General features: G+C 38.8%; 1 protein-coding gene across 1 annotated transcript in view; it reads right to left on the bottom strand.

Moving 5' to 3' along the window:
• The window catches only part of PAX5 (paired box 5), a 378,332-nt gene that overhangs the window by 282,344 nt on the left and 78,271 nt on the right, over window positions 1–17,717 (bottom strand). Inside the window, exon 2 of the mRNA XM_033917202.1 lies at window positions 2,923–3,088. Coding sequence (XP_033773093.1) covers window positions 2,923–3,088 — 166 coding nt within the window. The remainder of the gene's footprint in view (window positions 1–2,922; window positions 3,089–17,717) is intronic.

Here is a 17,717-nt window from a genome sequence, read left to right as displayed (position 1 = left end):
AACATAGGGCTCCTTTTACTAAGCTGCGCTAGCGGTTTTAGCGCACGTACTAGATGCTAACGCCTCCATTGAGCTGGTGTTAGATTTTACACGTAGTGCGAGGGTTAGCTAATCTGCAGTGCACGCTAAAAACGCTACCACAGCTTAGTAAAAGGAGACCATAGTATGGTGTGACATAGCTTGATGAGCATTGTGCATTACAAAACATAGCAGGGCAAATATTTAATGACAAAGATAGTATTATATGTGTGGCTAACATAGCATGGCAACCATAGTTTTATATATACATCATAGCATGGCCAACATGGTAAACATATTATATGAGGGTCATTTCATAAATAATGCACACTAGTTTTTAAATTTACATGTTGTTGTTTTTTCAAGTATTTCTTTACAATCCTTCAATATAGTCTCCTGCTTTACAATAACTAAGTCCCAATGTCCGGGAAGCATCATTATTCCATCCAAGACATCGTTTTTGTTCAGTTGCCGAATGGCTCGGGTACCGGCAGAAGAAAGCTCTTCCAGATTTGCAAAACGATGTCCATGCATAGGTTGTTTTAACTTTGGAAAAAGGTTGAAGTCTGGTGGACTCATGTCTGGACTGTAGGGAACATGAGGTAACCCCTCCCTGCTGTATTTGTGTAGTTTTTCAATGACGAGTGGAGAGCTCCATCTTTCCCATGACCCAAAAAATTTCAACAAGCTCAATCAAAAGTCAAACAAATGATTTTTGCTTATGATCATGAAGGCATCATCATCACAGACAAAGTTCCATGTGGAAGAAGTGTCACAGCAGTGTATTAAAGTGATTTTTTGCAAAAAATGCACAGAAAAATGCACAAAACCCGACCTCAGTTGCTCTTGGCTGAGCCACTCATTCTTCATGACAATGCTCGCCCGACCATAAGAAATATCATCATTGAAAAACTACTCAAATACTGCTGGGAGGTGTTACCTCATGTTCCCTACAGTCCAGACATGAGTCCACCAGACTTTGAACTTTTTCCAAAGTTAAAACAACCTATGCATGGACATCGTTTTGCACCTCTGGAAGAGCTTTCTTCGGCAACTGAACATAAATGGTGTCTTGGATGGAATAATGAAGCTTCCCGGACATTGGGACTTGGTCATTGCAAAGCAGGGAAACTATATTGAAGAATTGTAAAGAAATACTTGAAAAAAAAAAATAAAACATGTAAATTTAAAAAAATAGTGTGAATTATTTATGAAATGACTCTCGTATATACAAGCATAGTTTGGCAAACATAGCATGGTAGACAGAGTATAAAAGTGTGGCTAACCTAGTATGACATGACATTATGATATGCAACATGGTAGAACCTAATGTGGTAGGCATGGGATGGCAAATATTGTGTAGTGGGCATAGCATGAGAATTTGTAGCACAGTAGACATAGTGTGGCAAATATAATATGAACGATACAATGTATAGTATAGTAGAGTGAGAGAGAGAGAAAAGATGACAATGACAAAATGTGGCAAAGCATTGTATGGTATGATTGGACATAATATATAGTAGATTGTACGGTGGGATCCTGCACAGTGGTGCTATATATTATACCATGGGAGGTGACTTGGTAGGGTAGCGCATTTTATGATGGGCAAAATAAAGTGCAACAGCTCATGGTACAGTGGGCAAAGCACATCCGCATTTGAGACTTGTGACAGCGGAGGGCTGGTACTCTTCCTTGTAAGGTTTGATAAGGTTTGTAAGGTAAGGTATTTTGCCTTTACTTTTTAATTTACCCTCATATCTTTGGGGGGTGGGAAGGGATCAGTGATCACTGGGGGATTAAGGGACCCCTTTTATCAAGATGCGCTAGAGGATTTTAGCTCAAGCCAGCACAGTAAATGTTCCGATGCTCTTAGAATGCCTATGAGCATCGGAGCACTTACCTCACTGGCCCCTACTAAAAACCTCTAGCACAGCTTGATAAAAAGGGGGAGGAGGTAATCAGGATAGAAACAGGTCTATATAAAAACATTCCAACTTTTTCCCTAGACATTTTTATCTTGTTCCATTACTCCAGAAAAATATCTAAATTTTGGGCCTGCCCAAATCCCAACAAAAATATACCCCCTTGTGATTTAGATGAACTGCAGAGAAATCCATCCCAATTGAATTTCAAAAATTGCAAGTTAGATGTTTTCCCATGAAAAACATCCATCTGGCAGTTTGGGGAAAATTCTGTATGGGATACTGGTCTCAGCAGCAACCTAGGAAGCGGCTAAGGATCACAGGCTGGCGTCCTATACAGAATTGCATCTGCCCTAATTTCAGGACACCATTTATAGAATTTGCCCCTTTGTGCTTCTTTTGAGACATTTTTCTCTTTTGAAATGAGCACCATAGTCATTCAGCACATGAAAATGGTGCCATTGGAGATGGATTATATTTATTTTAGCATTAACTGATTCATAACTGCCTTTCCTTCCTCAGCTTAATTGTCAAGTTAAATTTATCCTGGTGCATGTGGTTCAACAGAATTACTGGCAAGCTATCCTTCAATAAGATCAGTGTCCGATTTATCTTGTGGGTGGAGAAATGGGATTTGATAAACTAGCTTCCTCGGTTACAATCAAATCAGTTTACATATTATCAGATATACAAGGACAATGGAGGGTTAAGTGACTTGCCTAGAGTTCCAAGATGCTGCAGTGAGAATCAAACTCAGGTCCCTAGACCCTAGGCTACACTATTTGATTTATCTAATTAGAACAGTTTAAATTGTTTTAGAAATTACTTTTAAAATTCAAAAGTAATCCTATTAAAGCTCTTATTGGAATTCTAGGAACTTTGTGGAAATGTGAGTCAGAATATTTTGTAGAAGACCAATAATTGTTTTCAAAGGGCAAGAGTTAAAGAACACAGACACAAATGACACAAGGCATTTTCTTACCTGCCCAGGATTTTGCTGACACAGCCATGGCTGACCCGCAATTGCCTGGAGATGTCACATGGCCTGACACCCTGATGGGCAAGTTCCACAATTCTTTGACGAACAACATCAGGCAGTGGGCGACCATTCACAAAAACCCCTCCTAACTGATTCACTCCTCCATGTCCTGGGAAAAGGAAAATAAACAGAATATTTATAGTAATTATACATTTGAATATATTATAATTAGTGGTATTATTTATTTGATTAGATTTGTTACTCAACTCTGCAGAAAGCTCAAGTTGATTTACAGTACATAGTTAAATACATATATAAATCATATATCATCAACCGGTAATCCTCCCTCTTCCTCGTTCCTACCTCCCCACCCCCAACCCCTGCTATCCAAAACCCAGATGTCATATTACCAAATCACTGATCCAATAAAACAAACCCAGCACCCTACAAAAAACAGTAAAATCTCCAAAATATTCTCATATTTAAACATTCACAAAAGTGACCCACTATTACCACCCTTTCACCCTTTTATTATAAAAGCAAAGAAAATATGTTTCTTGATGAAAGCCATCTAGAAATTGTTCCCCCAAGTAGGTCGACAAATTGCAGATACTCTTTTCATAACCTACTGCATATTCAATGCCTTGCAAGGCAATATCTCCAGAAGATCTTTAAATGAAAAAAACACAAACTACACCCTGGTTAATTCAGAATGCACTGATCACTTTAATATTGAAGGATAAATCTTTAATAATCAACTTCAACATTTAAAAAATTCCCTGACAGGTGATCAGCAGCAAGTGAAGATTCTGCAACTTTGGACATACATGAGCTCTGGTCCCTAAACCTCCCAAAAACCATGTTGCTGTGTTCTGAAACAGTTACATCGGTCAAGAAATTTCTTTGACAAAACCCATCATCAATATACTCCCATACTGCAATACAAGTACCTACAATTTATCCACACTCAAACGGGAATTCAATTGTTGAATCATATGCGGTAAAACACCACCTGAGCCACTTTAAAATATGGGTACCAAACAATGAATCCCTTCCCAATCAAATCCATAAATTCTGTACAACCTCTTTTCATAAGGATTTGATCTCTTCCTATTTTTTCAGCAGTGCTATTGCAGGAATATGTAGAAATCTTCAATTACTCCTAGCAAAAAGAACCTTCCAAACAATTGTGCGGTATCTTATGATAAATTTATTTTTGTTGTAAGCCACCATTCACATAATTATGGAGTCAGACCCCAACAGCTAACGAATGGAGTTAGGAAATATTTTAATTTAATTCATGAGAGTGTAAAGGATTTCACCTGAACCAAGATATGTTGTGCAGATAAGTGAAATTAATCACTTGCAGTGCTCAAGGGAAGCATTCATTAACATTTATGACATAGTTTGTTTTTCATTATTGATTTTAAGAATGCCACCGTCACACAAAATGTAATAAATTTTGACAAGATATACCCCTGTTCCCATTCAGACATATATGAACAAGAGATCTATATGAGTAAGGCAGGCTTTAGAGCTGGAGGAGTGGAGGAATTCCCCTTCTACTCATTTAGTGGCCCTTTTATTAAACTGCATTAGGTGAAGGACATCATGTTTGGGAAGATCAAAGGAACCAGGTGAGAGGGCGACCCTGCAATCAGATGGCTGGATATATTGAAAACAACCATGAGGATGATGCTGGAGGACCTCACCACACTAGCACAAGACCAATTTCTTTTGCGATCTATAATTCATTAAGTCAAATGGACTCAAATACAAGTCCGTGGTACCTAACTAACCCCTCCCCCCTCCTTTACAACACTGTAGTGTAGTTTTTAGTGCTGGCCGCAGCGGTAACAGCTCCAACGCTCATAGAATTCCTTTGAGCATCAGAGCTGTTACCGCCACAGCCGGCATTAAAAACCACGCTACAGTTTTGTAAAAAAGGGGGGGGGGTTACCCATTAACTAACCATAGCTTATAATGGCATACATCTGGACATGCTCTGAGTCCTGCAGTAAGTTCCAAATTTGTGTGCAACAACTGCGCGCTAAAAAATATTTTGTATTTTTTCTTGGAGGGGCAGAGTGAGAGTTCTTGCACTATCAGTGCTGCTACATTACTGCATGTTAACTATTTAGAGGAGAATTATCAAATAAACCCTTACCACATACAAAATAGATATCAGTAGGTTCTCACACGGTTTTTCTTTTTAAGGGCCACATGTTAAGGGTAAGATTAATGCATGACCATTAATAGTAAAAATAGAAAATCGGGCATTTTCTGGCTACTGTAAAAATGACCTTAGCACACACAAATAAAATTAAAACCCTGCATAAGGGCATGCACAGGCCACTTTTTACCACTGCTTAGTAAAAGAACCCCCTAATGAGTAGAGATTAAGACATGCATCCCCTTCAATATGATGGAAACACCCCCTTCTAATATCAGCACTTGGTGCAGCCACACTGGTGACACATCCTTAGTGGGGCACAAATCTGTAACACTGAAGTTTAAGTTCCAGCATTATTACCATAATCCTTCATCCTTATGAAACTAATATGAAAAGTTCTTTGCAGTCTAATAGCATCTATAATTTTTTTAAAAGATGCATGTCGGATCCCTTTGGATCTCAAAGTCCTTCCTTGAGGGCCGCAATCCAGTCGGGTTTTCAAAATTTCCTGAATGAATATGCATTGAAAGCAGTGCGTGCACATAGATCTCATGCATATTCATGGGGAAAATCCTGAAAACCCGACTGGATTGTGGCCCTCAAGGAGGGACTTTGAGACCCCTGCTAGAATCTCAGACATCTACAGAAAACATGGTGCGGATAGAACATTAAGCACACAAGTTATTAGGGGTCATACACACACACACACAGAAAAAAGGGTGTCCCATAAGCTCTTTTCCTTTGAAAAGTAGGCTTAAAACGAGAATAAAATTGTAATTGAGTAATAATAATTATTCAATATATCAGTGAAATGCTGAGTAAACTGACAAATAATCCCCCTCCCCCCTTTTACTAAGCCGTGGTAGAAATTTCTATCGTGGCCTGGAGCACTAAATGCTCCGACACTGCTCCAATGCTCATAGTGTCCTATGAGTGTTGGAGCGTTTAGTGCTCCAGGCCGTGGTAGAAACCTCTACTGTGGCGTAGTAAACGAGGGCCATTGTTACTACATATCTCATTTGCAAATAAAAGGTAGAAAACATCCATTTTTGTTCACACCGGTCACACAGTGATCTGTACTGTCCTCCTACACAAGTCCCTTTCCTCTCCCAAGTTTCATTGCAGCAAACTGAGTCTGTCCACCAGCCTAATTTACGCACACATTCTGTAATCTCTAGTCCTGAAACTAGCAGACCCCATGGAACTACACTGGTTTTTATTCAGTTCCTGCCTTTCCAGTGATAGCATAAGGTAAATTCTATTTGGCTACCAAAGCCCAATAAAGGGTGAAGGTCACAAGAAGCATCGGTGGAATTTGAACCCTGCCTCTCAGTCTACTGCGTTAATCCACAAGGTTACCCCTTCATTCTACACCTGTAATGCTTTGTTTGTGAACTCCCAGTCTTTCAGGTAGAGTGCTTTTCTATTAAATGAATATCATCAACTTATCCAACTCGATTTTACAATATTATATTTTTCTTCCCGAAGGACTCAGGCCAGTACAAGTATGGTAGTTAATGAGTGGCTGCCGCAGTCTATTCAGCAGATAATAGCACACAGGTTATGGGAGTAATGTATTGATCCAATGCAACCCAGAGCCAACATTATTTAGCACAGTGCTGCACCAGGCAAGCGATTTTAGCACAGGATGAATATAGATTAATGATGGTGGCACGTAGGCAGAAGCCAGTGACTATTGCTGCTGCCTCATGATTGAAAAGAGGGTTCCAGGGATGAGGAGTTCTGGGAGGAGAGAAGAGTTTGGGGTCTATTTGGGTCCCTAGAGTAATTCTAGTGGGGAAGGGAAGAAAATCACGGATGGGGTCATAAGCCACTAGAGAAATCTTTGGGTTGGGGGGGGTCAGGGACCAGTGGCCATCAGGGACCTTTGGCAAAGCAGGTCAGAGAGCTTTAGGGGGTCCAGCATCCACTGGGCCTTCAAGGAACTCTTTGGAGAGGTAGGCCACCAGGGAACTTTTGTAGGGGAGGGGAGGAATCCAATGATTCTGGCTTTTATACTGTATATATACAGTATACACACTATAAAAGGCCAGAATCATTGGATCCCCTCCCCAGAATCATATATATATATATATATATCTCTCTTCTGTCATACCTGAGGTCACACACTGATAGGAAGAGCGATATTTCACTCCCCAAATGCAGGAAACAGCTGCATCTTACTGCCTGCACTGTTTTTTTTTCTGACTGCACACTTATTAATGCAGTGGTCATTTGCATGCGATTTGCTTACAGCACTGGGGACTTGGGGAGCAAACTTTTTGTGATAGATTACATTAAGCAAAGGTACTCTGAGCTTTAGCTGCATGGTAAATAGCGAGCATTAGTAAATGCCCTTATATATTTCCATGTACATAGGGGACAGCTAAGCCAGTCCTGGTTTTATCCCACTGTATGTAGGGAGATGTAGTCCTGCTTCTCTTGGGGAACTCCATTGGGAAAGCAGAAGTGAATCTGTCAGAAACTGCAACTGATTTGTTTTGTCATGGAACAGCATGAACACACTGATGAAGGTGCAGAGCGAGCATTAGTGAATGCCATGCAATTCAGTGCCAGAAGCCAGGGATAAACTGCCGCGAAATATTCTTGGTTAACAAATAAGATGTGAGCACTTTAAATCTAAATTTCTCAGAATTTTTCAGCGCACGTTTTAAGCTAATCTGGAGAACATGGAATATCATTAACTAGGAAAAGATCAGATTTTTTATATTTTTACCAAGGAGTAATGTTCAACTTTAGTAAGACAGAATATCTGCTGTCAGCCAGGCCAAGTCAACTTTCTGCTTTCTGCAAGTGCCCTTGCTCAAACACTGCTGGCTACAGTGAAAGTGAAAACCTGCACGAGAGACACTTCTTACGGGAGGGAGGCCAACTTAATGATACAGTACCTGAATATTATTTTAGAAAACTTCATGTTCTTCTTTGCTTCGGGTGGTTTAATTCAAAGAAGATTTAAGTAAAGGAAAATGATGGACACGCGTTTTCCATAAATATTAGATATAACCCAATTTGTCTTATTCCAAAGTTGTAGTAGTTTCGGGACACAGCAGGCTCCCCGTAACCCGTACGTGCTGGCCACTTTCTCTCCTGCTAAAAACAAACCGTTAACTTAAGTTTCAGGTTCAAGTAAAATACAACTATAAACACCCAGTGAAAACACGTTTGCCAGAACAGCTCTCCACCAAATAATAAAGTGACCAAGTAATCAGTCATCATAAAATATTTTTTTAACAGCAGACGATATTACTCGGAGCAGTTGACAAACTCTTTGCACTGCAAATTCTTTCTGAGAACTACTGTATGTTCTGGAACCTTTTTTGTAGAAGTAATTTGAGCCACTTAGAAAAAAAAAGTGTAAATGCACAGTTACACTAACTGCTATGGGGAAACATTCTTCTTTCTCGAGACAGGCCTACCACAATAAAAGGCGCATTTTCAATGTCTGCAATCCTTGATCACTTTCATTGCTGAGAAGGGATACTTAAAGTTTATTATACAATCCTTATAGAAAAAAATAATGTAATTACTTTGCCTATGCAATGAACTTGAAATTGACAGCAATGTGAACAGTTACCGGCTCAAATCGGTGGGTGGGAAACATCTTTTATTTGTTCCAACCAAGTACAATGAAGAATTAGACGTATTAGAGACAAGGGTCCCTGAAATATATAAGAAAGTTTCAGTAGTTTGAGGTAAACTTGGGTTAAGAACAGTCCTTTCCAGTCATTGAGGTTTTACTACTACTGCTACTATTAATTATTTCTATAGCACCACCAGCACACAGCCTGTACAAAGACAGTCCCTGCTCCAAAGAGCTTACAATCTAAACAGACAAGACAGACAAACTGGATGTCATGGATACAGTTAAGGGAACCGTTAATCAGCTGGCTGGGTTGGTGGGGAGAGGAGTAGGGCTAAGAATTGAAAGCTATATCAAAAAGGTGGGTTTTCAGTCTGCTTTTAGGGAAGGGAAGGGGCTTGGCAGACAAACCCGGGTAATTTATTCCAGGCACAGGGGGCAGCTAGATGAAAGGAAGGAAGTCTGGAATTGGCAGTGGAAGAGAAGGATAACCGTTAAGAACGGAGTTCTCTGGGAGGTGTATAAGGAGAGAGGAGAAATATTGAGGGGCAGCAGAATAAACACACTTGTAGGTCAGCAATAGGAGTTGAACCGCGATAACTGCAATCATTCCCTTGGAAATTCAGAGGCAACTGGGGTAAATTGTTACCATTTTTTTCTTTGGAAAACTATTATCATTTTGTCACCTATGAGCAAAAATCCATGCTGCTCCTAAGGAGATTCTGCTTACAAAAATGTAAGAGCAAAATAAAAATATAAAAAACCAACCCTGAGTTTAAGTATAGTCCATTCAGGATCTATTTGAAAAGGCTTAAATGACACATTGAATTGATGAATTCAATTTGGTAGTTTTATCAAACAAAAATCTATCCCGAGGATTATAGATATAAAATTCAATTAACAGTCATGACTGGGTGTCCAGTAAGATAAATGAGCCAGTTGAATCTGTTGCCTTCTCCTCAGGTGTGGACCTGTCTACAACCATGGAGTCTTTTGGGAAGCTCCCAAAGTCTTATAATAAATTATGTCATTCGGAAACTTGAGAGGTGTTCCGAAAAGTGGGAAGGAACCATGCAGTTCCTTGCACTGGGTGGATCAAGGTTGTGTTGATTCATGCTGACCCACCGGCTGGCACTGATGATACCCAACAGAGGAGGCCCTTACAGAGTCTTCTAGCAAATACAGGGGGAATTACAAGAAAAAGCCCTAATGCCCAACTCAGATTACAGAAAAAAGGGGAAAACAACAGACATGTTGTTTTAAGCCGGAGTCTGAACAGTGACTTCAGAAAATGTAAGTAGAGTACATGCAGGAATAAGAAACCCCGTGTTAAAGCATGGCACACCTATTTTGGAAATCTCAAATTGGGATTCATTCTTCCATCTGAAAAATGGAGACTGCAGAAGGGAACTTTAATTTTTTCAAAATACGTTCTGTAAAATGAAGATCCATTCTTTTAACACATGTGTAATTTAAAGGCCTGTTAGTGTTGCCTATGGCCCTGCAGAGCTCTATTGTCGCCACTGGTGCAGGAAAGAGTTGCAGAATCTTCCCCACAGGCTTCTTTTCTTTTTTGCGCACACCCTTCTCTAGTAGCCAAATTATCTCATGCCTGAAAAGTAATTCCCCAGCTTTCATTTTACCCTTCTCAAACATATCTTCAAATCGCTTCCTTTTCGGCATCCTCTCTTCTGGCAGTTTTATTTCCATTCCTTAGTTAAACTGATAATATCTGCAAGACCACCTAACTAGAAAAATATTTTGTTTCTTCACGTGAACATAGGGTCTGACATGGCAATGCGAGCACTTGCCTTTTCAATATTGAGTAATTTCTCTAACAAAATCCTTGAAAATAGTTATTTACTTCTTTTAAGAGATGTAGAGAATCTACAGCTCTACAAATCAAAACAAAGCTTTTAAGATAAGCATAAGTAGGGAATGTTCTGTAAAAACAGACAGGCAGGGAACTTGATCTTAACCTTGAGCAGTGACAAAATTCAAAGAATGAGCAGCGGAAGTATAGTGAAGTTCTTTTATCCACTAACAGCGTCATTTCATGACTAACTTCCAAGTCTTAATATCATGCCAGCTAAGAAAGATGAGAGCAAACTTTGCTTACTGAGATATAATCGCATAGATAGATAAATCTATAAATAACTACCGCACCCCCATCCCCCCACACACATTTAACATACACAGAGAACCAATTCTCTACACTAATTGTGGTTTTACTAACAAAGCCTAATTGCTTTTATTAGTAAAACCTTTCTTTTCCAACAACAACACCGAGAGGATGTGAAAAACAGATACAAGCCTTGAAGATCTGGATTTTTTTTTTTTTTACTGTAAAGAGAAAGCTATGGGCTTTTACTGAAAATTGGATTTCCAGAGAGTAGCTCTTATTCTGTGGCTTGGAAGAAATCTTATCTTTTAAAAAAATCACTCCATTAGAGGGAAGAAAGTATCCGTAGGATAAACTCCTTTGTCCAGCAACATTAATCCTTTTTCATAAAGAGAAAACTGTTGGGTGGGTGTAGTGCATTTTAGAATAAATAGCTTTGTGTGGGAACAAAGATCTATAGGGAAAGAGATCATTTTGGAATGAGATGGGTTTTGTTGTTGTTTATATACCTTTGTTCTTAATGCACAGCTTCTATGAATTTAGAGATATTTAATATAAAGGACCAGTTCATCTCCTAACTACAATATAGAAAACATATAATCTCAACAATTTTAAATAAGTTTTAGCAGCATCAAATAAAATCGTTTTAAACATTTTTCCGAGTGAAATGTCTTTGCTCTTCACTTTTTCATTTCTTGGTAAAATATGCTTAATCATATAAATCAAGCAGAACTAGCCTCTAATTTAAAAGTCTAAGTACAAAAAATGTCTCCTTTAAAAAATAAAAAAAGATAAACTTATTTATAAGTAAATGGCTCGAATTTCTTTAAAACAATTAACATTGCTTTTCTTCATTGTTTCCTATCCCTTTCTGTGAAAAGTCCCGAAGAAGATATCGATTAATCATTATTCAGGTTAATAGTCCCTCAGTCCCTTTGTGGTTATTTACTCCACATAATACTCCGTCTTCAGATTAATGCCAAAGCAAAATCTATTCAGAATATAGACATATATATTTTTTCCACAAACATGAATGAGAAAAGGCCATTTTCATTAAGGGCCTATCCCTTTTACATCAAACAGTACTTTCAAATTTAGTTCCCAAAAGAGTTTTCATGCATAGCTGTTATTTTGCAACTAGGTCTAACATTCTGCAAGTGACCGTCTGCTTGCTAATATCTTCAGTTGGTGGCGGGTTCGTTTAATCGGACTTAATTTTGTCACTCAAATTTAAAAAAAAAAACCCCAAACCTTGTCAAGATATCACTGTCATACCACTTTATTATTTTCCCATTCTCTTTTCTGGTCTGCTCGCCTGTGAGCAAGATAGTTAAGAACCCCCCAAAAACCATGGGTTATTTTCTTATAGTTTCAAGCCTAGCTGTGCTACATAAGGGAAATGTGATTAGTTCTAGTTTATATTTCCTTGAAATCTCTAGATCTAATCCAGCGTTTAACTCACCGTGAGAGGAGATGTCATTTCATATAATACTGTGTTAATGGATAAATCTTCCCAAAGTCTTTCAACCACAACAAATCTCAAGTAAACACATCACACACATTCTGGGAACTTATACTCCTTCCTCTAGCATATGGAGCCAGCACAAATGTTTTATTCTTTGGCAGATTGAAAGAATATAAATGCAACATTTAAACGGCAAGTACAACAATACCTGAAAACGGCTCTAAATTTGAAAGAATGATTTTGAAAAACTGAGATACAAAAAAAAAAAAAAAAATCGTTGTGTCCAAATAAAAGAGAAATACTATGAAAGAAATCACAAATGATTTTCAAATGTTAAAACCTAATGTTTCTTGCTCATTTTATTTGAACAGTTTATTTAAAAATTGTCAGGTTAGTAAATATTGTTTAAAGCACAGAAACTTTGCAGAGAACTTTTTTTGTTAACTTTTCCTCTGTTATAACCTCCAGATTATAATAATATTTTGATTTTATCTTTTCATGAACTTTTGTTTGAAGCAATCTGCTACGAGGCAGCCTGCATATTTTTCTAAGACATACATATTTATGAATTGATTGTATGTTTCCATATTTGCTGTGTGTGTGTGTGTGAGAGAGAGAGAGAGAGAGAGAGAGAAAGAGAGAGGGAGGAGGAGGAGTTTACGTATATTGGGGGGATTGCCTGTCACTAGTTTTAAAAATTAAATTCTTACAAATGCATAAATTTACTATTAAAACATCGCATTATTAGACTGAAAACTAAATAAAACTAATCTTTGAATACTAATTTAAATTCTACAGTCCATGAACCTTCCTGTTCTTGCTTTTCTAGTGCATGTGCTCTATTTCCTGCAAAGCATAGATCATATGCTGTACATTCTACTGATACCCAGGGGTATATCAGCTAGGCAAACCTCATTTAATAATATATTATCAAGATGCTTTGCGTATAGGAAGGAAGAAATTCTGGAGCAGTCCTAAAATTTCAGAGAAGTTAAGGAGCAGCCTACTTACTATGCATTGCTGCAAACGGGTCGTGCTTACAGTGTATTTCCATCGGAGCGATCCACAGCCTGAAGCTGGGGGTTTCCGATTCAATCTCCAGGCTAGTTCCGGACCGCAGGGATTTGCTCACTCTAAGCCAATTTATTTTAATTCCTTCTTGAAGTTATAATGTCGAATTGCTCTTTGGATGCGAAAGAAAAGATAAGATGCATGTACTCTAAAGCTGTGTGCGTTGACTTTTCGATCATACCCCCAACTCTGCTTCCAGCAAACACATGCCAGACCTGCAGACTTGTAAGGCTCGTGGGTGCTGCTGAGGGGCCAGATCTTGCAGAAGCCAGACTCAAAGAGGCAGCAAATCTCAGCAAAGCCCCGTGAACCTGACCCTTAGGCAAACACAAAAGTCTCCTGAACTTGCGATTGTTCCAGAGCTGGGGATCATTTATACAAATCCGGAAGTGGTAACCACTTTGATTTTAAAAATGCATGTTTGTTAAACATCAGAACGCTGCTGGGAATTTGAATAATGCCTATTCTGTACATTAAAAGGGGAACCGTCCTTTTCTGGGAGATGATTTTATCGTAAAAACAGCGTTTTCTTTGCTCTTGGTGCGGAATCGATTCAGTCGCTCTGCCTTTGCGCTGATAGAATTTATAGATTTCCAACAGAAAATGATCTTGGTAAAGTTTTTCGCCAGTAGTTGAATATATATTTTATTTATGTGTTTATTCATATAACCGCAGTAATTATTCGAACCCTGGAGACTTGTAAATTGTAACGAGCGCCTTACATCTGACTCAGTTTTCTCTTAAATTCTGCAAATACAAAGTAGACAAAAATGTCCTTTTTTTTTTTCTGTCGCCGACACCGTGAAGTGGTCTGGCTGGGCTGCAATAGCTTTTCTTTGAGAAGTTTGTGCGAACTTTACTCCAGTGGGTGACTGCGGCAGCTTGAAGCACCGGGAGCTGCTGGTATTTACTTGGGAAAACGCTCAAAAGAAACACGAGGAAGCCTCGTACAGTTTTAGCTGGAGCATACCAGCTGCAGATTCCTGTTTCTGGGCAGTGGCGGTGAGATGGTGGAAGCTGATGGCGGCCTTCTCTGTCATACATTAAAATCCGTGTGGGGTGGGGGCCCCTTAGCCCCGGCCGGGGCCCGATTGCTGGAAATCCCCCCTCCCCCGCTTTGCCCCCCCGAATCGGGACGCTCTCAGTCGTGCCGGTCTCTCCTGGCCGGCTGCACCGATCGCATCCCCGCGCTTTCGGGCATAGAGCGGTAGAAGTAGGCGGGGGTCTAGCCCCGGGTTCCGGGCGGCGCGTTTTGGCAGCAGCCGAAGAAATGCAACAGTCGCTGCGGCTTGTTTGCTGTTTGTTTGCTTGTTTGTTTGTTTTCCTGTGGCGGCTGCTCTTAGTTGTCCCTCCCCCTCCGGCGGCGGTTGCGATTCCACAGTGAAGAAATGCGGCGGCTGGAGCACAATTTCAGAACCAGCTTCATGTGGACAGCGCTCCAAGGCTCAGCCTCGGGGGCGGGGGTGCGAACCGCGGGGCCCGCTTCCATCACGTCAAGGCGGCCAATCAGCCCAGGGCAGGTCCCGCGCGCCCCCCTAGTCCCATTGGTTGTCCACTGTGTTCCTGGAAAGGCGTGATCTGATTTGTAACTCCCTGGCCAATGGGAGATAAAGGAGGTGGTGACTGTGTGACGTGTGTTCATTGATAAACGGTAGAACTCTGGGATGTTAAGAGGAGCGGAGGAGCTTGTACGCCGGGACAAGAGTCTGTTCTAGTACTGCTTAGTAAATGACATCGATTCACTTCAATCTACATTCACATCTTAGTCTACACCACATAACAGATATTTGTGGGAGGTGGGGGGGTGGTCCGTGTTCCGGGGGACTTGTGTTTAAATGTAAGATTGAAATATTTTCGCTAACTAAACTTCCAAAGCTTTTCTTATTACGGTGGCAAAACAAATCAGCCTTTCCATTTTTCGATATTCCAGGTTTAAACTTACACCTAGCTTCGGTGAAAGGGGCGAAGAGTTAAGGTTCTAATATCTAATATCTTTTTTTTTTTTTTTTTTTTTTGCATGTCGGAAGTCATCTGTACAAAGTTCTATAAATTTGAGGAAAGGAATGTTCAGTCTATAAATGTTAAGGTACTTTGCTGTAATCGGTAAACTACGTTACCGAGAAAACTGCAAAATGAGAATGACTTTATCTTAAATGAACATTCGCTTTATTCTCAGACCAGCCATTTACACAGCTTATATGAGGAGGTGCTGAAAAGTTCTCAGCCCAACCAAGAGAATGATCTGAAACAACATCAAAACATAGAATTTTGTTTCTGCAAATTGGCACTTTAAGGAAATAAGATAGCACTCTTTTCAGCTACATTGGCAGAATAACCTCTGAATATAGGAAGGTGATTGGTTGGGCTGAGAACTTTTCAGCACCCCCTTGTATCATACGAATCGTTTTCCTCTACTTTTATGTCATGACTGACAGGCAGCACTAATATTTTTATATTTATTTTGATGGCAAATGTTTTATGTATAGATGCACAAATCACATTATTCAGGAATAAAAAAAAGAAAAGCTTTGTATGAAGACCAAGTAAACTTTCTCATTAAAAGGATCTTAATTTGAAAACTGAGCATCAGGCAGACAAAACATCCTCCTCTACAACTTCTCCACATCAGAAGAAAATAATCCGAGTTGCAAATCTATTTTTACTGTGTTTTTGTACTCAGCTATTTGATTACTGAATCTAAGGAATTCTTTTGAAAATTATGGAGAGAAACATAATTAAATAGTATGGCGACACTTCTTCTGGGTATATGCTTTCATGATCCTTCGTGTATTTCAAATGAAACCCAAATGCCTGTTCAGTATTCTATACCAATTCCTTCCTTGCATCTTAGGATATTGTGAAAGCACAGTGCAACAATTAGCTGTTGGGAGACTCTATAAACTCATCTTAAAAGACCGATAATTCACTATTAGCTTTTAGCAGGTAGTGTGAAAACCTGGATAGTAAAAAAAAAATAATAATAAAATCCCACAAAACAAAACCAAGAAACAATGTGTAATGTAATTGTGCATTAACTGGAAAAAAAATAATGTGGTAAAATACTATTTATAAAAAATAATACCAAAAATATCTATATCTAGAGATAAATATCTACAAAGGTGCTGAAAAGTTCTCAGCCCAACCAACCAACTTCCTAAATTCTGAGTGTTATTTTGCCACTGTAATTGAAAAGAGTGCTATCTTATTTAGTTGAGTACCAATTTGCAGAAACGAAATTCTCTGTTTTGACATCCAGATCATTGATTGAGCCATATCCACCTCATTTTCTTCTTGGTTGGGCTGAGAACTTTTCGGCATTTCTATCTATAGCCATAGCTATCTATATCTATCTTATATTATCGGATGTAAATATTGTTAAATTGCAGGGTAGATTAAAATGTCCATATAATATATGATACCCGTGCAAACATGCATACAAGAGATGCAAAATGAGCATATCTGTGTAGATTTATGAAAAAGTTAAAGATTCGACATTAAAATAGCTCTTGATGTGCCATATGTTCCGTTTTTATTTATTTGGATATATTGACTGTGGTGTCATTTTGTCTTATAACTTTTATTTTTAGAGACAGAAATGTCCCTCTTTCTTTATGCTCAGGTACATATATCATTCCATATTCTTTTGTTGTTCTCTATCAATATGTTATCAATTTAAATCATTTCTCTCTCTATTTCAAAACAATTATTTTGGAAAGCTGACAGAATTCTAACATAAAATTGCTTTTAATGCTTCAATAACTGTCCACTGTCCATAATTAATATAACTGGATGAATTACTCTGTATATGTTGTCCAGTAGTAGAGAAAGCTAAGAAGAGCACCTGTGCAGTGCTGGATAGTAAGAATTATCCAGACATTTTCATATTGAAAAGCAAGAGTCTCAACGTTCAGACCTCTGACTTTCTGTAAATATTTTTCCAGTCATAAAGCCAGTCTGCACATTTTCCTTTACATCTAGTCATATTATTGTAAAATGAATACTAAAAAGGCTGTAAATATTTGTTAAAATGTAAGAGAAACAGAGGCTTTCGTCATTCATTTGCCCCCCCCCCCCCAAGCCTTAGGTTTGAGAAGATAGAAAGATTGCTGTAAACCTGTTCCTTCATTGAAAACAGATATTTCAAAAACAAGCAAAATTCTGTCTTTAGTTCCAGCAACTAAACTCTTCATCTTCTTCCTATTATATCTGGTTAATATGACAGTAATATCATGAAGCTTTTTTAAAAATCTGAAATGCAATAACAGGATAATGCCCTCAGTTTCCAAATATCCATAAGTTCCTACTGCTACTTCAGTGCAAAATCTATATCTACTCCTCGTGTTGTATAAATATTCCTGCTTGTCAT

Source organism: Geotrypetes seraphini, chromosome 1 (genome assembly GCF_902459505.1).
Source record: "Geotrypetes seraphini chromosome 1, aGeoSer1.1, whole genome shotgun sequence".
In the NCBI taxonomy this organism is placed as follows: Eukaryota; Metazoa; Chordata; class Amphibia; order Gymnophiona; family Dermophiidae; genus Geotrypetes; species Geotrypetes seraphini.
Note: the sequence above shows the minus strand (reverse complement) of the source record. Positions and strands in the feature narration are given on the sequence as shown.